The sequence below is a fragment of the Opisthocomus hoazin genome, chromosome 6, assembly GCF_030867145.1.
Source record: "Opisthocomus hoazin isolate bOpiHoa1 chromosome 6, bOpiHoa1.hap1, whole genome shotgun sequence".
NCBI classification, from domain to species: domain Eukaryota; kingdom Metazoa; phylum Chordata; class Aves; order Opisthocomiformes; family Opisthocomidae; genus Opisthocomus; species Opisthocomus hoazin.
In genome coordinates this window covers 47,153,601-47,159,600 of record NC_134419.1, presented here as the reverse complement: position 1 = coordinate 47,159,600, position 6,000 = coordinate 47,153,601, and the positions used below count along the sequence as shown (strand labels likewise).

At 50.5% G+C, this 6,000-nt stretch overlaps 1 protein-coding gene across 1 annotated transcript; it reads left to right on the top strand.

Annotated features, from left to right (window-relative positions):
- The first annotated feature begins 2,086 nt into the window (after positions 1-2,086).
- Positions 2,087-5,641, top strand: LRIT2 (leucine rich repeat, Ig-like and transmembrane domains 2). The gene is made up of 3 exons (XM_075424164.1): positions 2,087-2,196; positions 2,582-3,363; positions 4,836-5,641. The coding sequence occupies exons 1-3, from the start codon at positions 2,087-2,089 to the stop codon at positions 5,639-5,641; spliced, it is 1,698 nt and encodes a 565-aa protein (XP_075280279.1).
- The last annotated feature ends 359 nt before the right edge of the window (positions 5,642-6,000 follow it).

Below are 6,000 nucleotides of genomic sequence, written 5' to 3'. Positions count from 1 at the left end.
TTTATAGCACGTCGCCCTTGTGAACCCCATGCACTGAGGGGCATCTCCATTCCCTCCTGAATACCTGGCCAGCATGGTTGGACCTGGGTGGACTTCAGCCATTTCTCCCATCATGGGAATGCACCCCATCACCTCGAATGCTGAACACCATCAAAACATGGGGTTTTGCCTCTGGTGAAAGCTTTCCTCTCCTGGTCCCCGCAGCACACACAGGGGCAAACCCCAGCTTTGCTCCTGACTCCCAGCTATAGCCTAACTAACCGTGTCATGTGTTGTTTACTGCTATTATTACCAAGTAATAGTATCAGCTGTTATATTAAAGCATAAAATTACAAAGTTATTATTATAAAAGTGGCGTTTGTCTCTGCCGTGGCCCGTGCTGATGCAGGGTGGCAAGGGGTCCCTGGGACCCTCTGCTTCAGTGGCTGGAGGATGACCAGGAAGGACCCATCCTCCCCTTGCAGCACTCAGTGCCGCCAGCTGGCCTTGCAGATGGGCGCTCCCTTTGCTGCTTGAGCTACACTGAAGGTGCATAAAGAGCATCTGCCTTGGCTCTTAGGGTCTGTGCCGGTGCCACTCTCATGGCAACAGTAACAGCGTCACCAAGAAATACCCCAGCAGCTGCCACAGTCAGGTGGGGGATTTCCAGCTGTGATACAGCCCAGCAGCCTTGCTCCTTCACTCATGCATTACTGGCATATAAAAGTGCAGGGCAGCTGTTGAAATATCATGTACTGCGCCTTGGATAAATAAAGAACGTTGCAGTTTAAAAAAAAAAAGGACAGAAAAAAAAAGTCCCATATGGTCTTGGTTAGACTGGGCATAGCGAGCAGTGGCAGCCCAACAGGCCCACTGGTACACAGGAGGCAATCATGAAGAGCTGCACCAGTCCCCAGCCTTTTCCCCACCAGTTCATTTTGTTGATTTGTCTGTTGATTAAAAGCTGTGGAATCAATCCTACGCCTTCTGTAGGCTTACAGATCTACGCTATTGCACATGTCCCGACAGCCATATATAGATCTAAGCTGCAACACTATAAATATTTTTCTATTCTGGTCGCATAGGTTAGAGGTTAAGTAGGTTCAGGATAATCTTGATTTGTGACCCAGCTTCACATGTACTGGCAATGAGGTTAAGCCTTTTTCCAGAAGCACGCTGCCTTCTGCGGGCTGCGATGAAGCCCATACACACTAGATGGCCCCAGGAGAACGCAGCGCTGCTTGGAAAACATAACCAAAACCCGCGACTGTGGATTTAAAACAAATTAAAAATCTGGTTGCTCCAAATCCCATCTAACAGAATTATTTAGACTGAATTTTTCATTACGTCTCTTCCAGGGGAAACCAGCAAACTTAAAAAATTGAAATAGCACAGAAATTCTATATTTATCAAATAGAGATTAACTTCAAAGATATTGCTTTCTCAGAGCAGCCCACAGACTGGCTACAGTGATGTTGCTGTTTTCATTACTATCATGTAAGAATGGAGATAGTGGGGGGAAAAACAAAAGATGTTTCAGAGGAAAAACAGTGCCATACTTGTTCTGTTTCTGTGACAGAGCAACAAAGTGTGGGGAGTAGATGTCTCGTTCACCATGTGCAATAGTGAATCCCGCACAGAGCTGTGGGTGGGTTTTGGGGCCTGATGGATTGTGCAAGACGGCACTATGCACTGCCTGCACTGTGAGGCCTGGCCCTTACTGTGGTTTTCTGCCTAGACAACTGCCATTAAAGTATAGGCAATCGAGACAGAACACTTGGAATTAAAAAAAATGAAATAGGTCTGGTTAACTATTTGTAAGGATTCAGGAACGGAAGAGGTTTTGGCTCCATCTTCAACTTATCAGTCAAATAAATATGTCTGTCAAAATCCCCACAGCTAAAGAATAAATGCCAAGAGTGGTCCCAGGGGTGATTTTTAGCACTTCGACACTGACTACGAACCATACTACAGGTCTTCTTTAGGGCTGGGTCCCCAGCAGGATTTATTGCTGCGTCAAGGAAGATTTCACCTAATAGGATTTGCTTCTTGGAGGCTGTTGGCATGTTTGGTGCAAACCCTGCACGGTGCTTTCTTAAAGGAGAATATGGACCCTATTTGTCACATTTTTCTTCTTCTTCTGGCCTTCCATGAGATAAACCCATCTGTTTCGTCTTGTGTCCCAGGATGCGCTTGTTCTCAAGACAGCTTTGGAAGGTAAGAATGCTAGTTTCTCTAGCTGTAGCACAGCGAAGCAACTCGGAGATTCCCGATATATATTTGCTGATGTTGCGAGCACCAAACACATGGCCGCATAGTATGCCTCCTCTAATTCTTGAAAAGTACTAGCTTGAGCATAGAACGACATTTCTCTTATTTCCCTGAGATATGTAGTTGCATACATAGCAATTTTTATGACTTAATTGTAGTCTTTGTGGGAAAATGGGTGTAAAACTAAACTGAAGGATGGATGCATGGCTTATGCATGCCCTCTATACAATACCTTATAATTATTCAAGTGCTTATAGGACTGTACGGGGAACTGGTTTGTTAGCCATGAACGTGGTGTGCGAGCTGAAGAATTTTCTGGTTTCCTCTTTAGGAGTTTGCTCTGCATGTCTGCACTGCTGAGGCAGATCCCTGCAAACATTCCTCAGGACATCCGGAAAACTAGAATAGAAAATTCTCACCTAACAGAATTGCCTCGCGGGTCTTTTGAGAATGTTAGTGCCTTGGAGTATCTCTGGCTGAATTTTAACAACATCACGGTGATGCACATCAAGAGCCTGGAATATCTGCCAGCTCTGAAGGAGCTACGCTTGCAAGGGAACAAATTAAGTTCGGTGCCATGGACAGCATTTCAAGACACCCCGGCTCTGAAAATCCTGGATCTGAAACACAACCGGCTGGATGTCCTTCCAGAACACGCGCTCCGCTATCTGCCCAATCTGACCTATTTAGATCTATCCTCAAATCAGCTTACTGTCATATCTAGGGATGTCTTCTACAGCTGGCCCGTCTACCAGAGAAGCCAGAGGGCGGAGGGGCAGATAGAAACTCTTTCCAATGCTGTCCTGGCCCTTCATGATAACCCCTGGATTTGCGACTGTCGCCTGCGGGGATTTGTCCAGTTTATCAAGTCAGTCGGACCACCTATTATTCTGATGAATTCCTATTTAACTTGCTCAAGCCCGAAATTCAGGGCAGGGAAGTTTTTTCATGAAGTGGAGCTCAACAGCTGCATGAAGCCCCTGACCTCAGCCCTTGACACCAACCTGACAGTCCCAGTGGGGCTGAACGTCACCCTGACCTGCTTTGTGCAAGCCAGCCCTTCTCCGGCTGTCTGGTGGAGCTATGCACTCAAACTTTTAAGGGCATTTAATGGTAAGCAAAGCTCTTTCTTCTATTTTTATTTTTTTTTACATTAAAAATTTATGTTCTGCTGTTCTACTTACATAGGTCTTCAGGTCCGCACAGTCACCACACCAGCTCTCAATCCCTTTAGAGTGTCACAGTTACTGTGGTGGCAATAATCCAAATAATCTTAATCATCCTGCATGTCTAAGCACATCTGACTGACATAAGAAGAGCTGCTTCACGCATGGTATCAATCAAAGATGAAAGGAGCACGGCCTCGTTTTTATGCAGTTAATTTTTGTGTGGATTTTTAGTAGTAGCTCTTCTATCATGACACTTGATGTAAGAACTATTAATAATACACGTCATACATACATAATAAATACATAGTTATCTAGACAAGCATATATATTTACACTGTACATTATACAATATATAAATGCACAGTCTATATAATTGTATTTGTCTGCACATATGTGTTTGTAGGCACGCACACACATACGCACGTCTATGTTGCTGTACTACTCCCATGTTTTCTCAAGAACCCACACAAACCACAAAGCCCTGCAGCCCTGTTGCCTGTCTGTGTCCATTCATGTTCTACAACCAAAACAGAGGTTGTCGTTCTCCATAAGCCATGCTTATTTACGTTCTTTGTTGAGGGCCTTGTAATATGCAGCCTTTTCCTCTTCCTCCCTATTCAGCTTGGCTCTTACACGCCCTCCCTCACACTTATTTTTACTAAGAGCCTTCAGTAGGACAAGTTGCTATTTTCATCAGGTAAGCTAATAACATATATGGCACCGCACTGGTTATGTGTGTTCCTAATAAGCCAGCTAGCTAAATAATATAGCATTAGTCCTTAATCCTGGACTGATATTTGCTTTAACTGCAGCGTTGTAGCAGCACCTGTGCATCTGTTCACAAGCAGATGCTGAATCAATTACATACAGGCTTTTCCCAGCCACAGCCACGCGCCCATGTTTGGGTAGACAACAGGGTGTTTGATACTGTTCCTAATGCCACATCTTGCTTCCAGTCCAACACATCCTTTCTGGCCTGAGCCTCTTGAGACGGACATTTTTCTGCACTCAAGCCTCATGGAGGATGGAGCATGTGTCCAAAATGCAGCTGATGAGGCCTCCTGCACCTTGGTGGGCGTCCCTGGCTTGTCCTGACCTGAGCATGCCGATGGCAGATGGCACACAGACAGCTTGGCCTCTGCCCGCAGCAGCCTCCCCAGCCGCTCGCGCTGTGGCTGCACTTTCTCTCCCCCATGCTCGGGGTGTTTATTGCCTTGTATTGCTTTGCTGACGAGCTCTGTGGGGCTCGGCACAGCCCGGCACCCCTCTTCCTCTTTCCCTGGCAGGGCAGGTCCCACTTGGCCCCCACCCCAAACTGAAGCGCTGGTGTTGCTGCGCCGAGGGCATGGCGGCACCCTGCCTGCACTGGCAGAAGGGTTCCCGCCTGCTGACACAACCTCCCCCCTCTGCCCGCAGTGTCCACGGAGTCCATCAGCGAGGAGACCGTCCGCTCAGAGCTGTTGATCCCGGCTGCACGGCTGGCGGACACTGGCAACTACACCTGCACAGCTGCCAACTTCTTGGGCAACGCCTCGGTGGCCATCACCCTCCGTGTGGCAGCCCCGTGGGCGTCCACCACGCCCCCGGGCTGGGCCCCCGTCGCCCCCGCTGAGCCGAGTGCCCACGTGGAAGTGCGCATCGCCAAGCAGACGGTCTACGGCATCACCCTGGAGTGGTTTGCGGCAGCAGCAGCGGAGCCGGGTGAGACCTGGTACACCCTCCTGGTGGGCCGCTATGATGCCGCCCAGAAGGATGCCATCTATATCGGCCCTGGCGTCAACACCTACTCAGTGACCGACCTGCTGCCGGCCACCAAGTACGAGGTCTGCGTGGCCGTGCGCAACCAGGCTCCCCGCAAGGGCCAGTGCGTCGTCTTCGTCACGGGCAGTGACGTCAGCCAGCTGGAGCAGCGCGAGAAGCTCATCCACATCGTCGTCATCGTCTGCGCCATGGTGCTGGCCGTGCCCGCTGGCATGTACGCCTGCACTGCCGAGGCTCGCCCGGGCTGCCTGGCCCGCTGCTCCGGCGCTTGCCCCCGCCGCCGCCGCGGGGGCCAGGCGCAGGCGGCTGGCAGCAAGGAGAGCACTCTGGACAGCCTGCCCGCTGGCAGCCAGGACGGGCTCTGCCACCCTGAGGGTGGCCGCGGTGGTCAGCGGCCCCCGGCCCGCGATGAGCCCGCCAAGAGCCGGCCGCCCCACAGGAACAGTGCCGACCTCTACTAGCCTGGGACCCGGCTGCCCCGCTGACATGGCCGCGGCAGCAGCTCACAGATGGCCTCGAGCTGCAGCACGCGATTGTGGGCTTGAAGGACCGTGCGAGGGTGGCTCCACATGGACTCAGGTGCATGGCAGGGCACGTGACCAGGATTGGGGAGCCCTGGGAACTGGGGTGCTGCAGCAGCGCCGTCATGCAGCCGTGCACACAGACAGACCAGAAAACAAGCATTAACCCCCAAAACCTCCCCAAACCAGTAGCAACGCATGTGGCAAATGGCCGAAGGTCTCCCCTTGCTCTTTCTCACGGGCATGTGTTTCTTTCTTGCTTTATTTTACCCAGCGGGGGGGCTCGTTTGCGGCTTCTC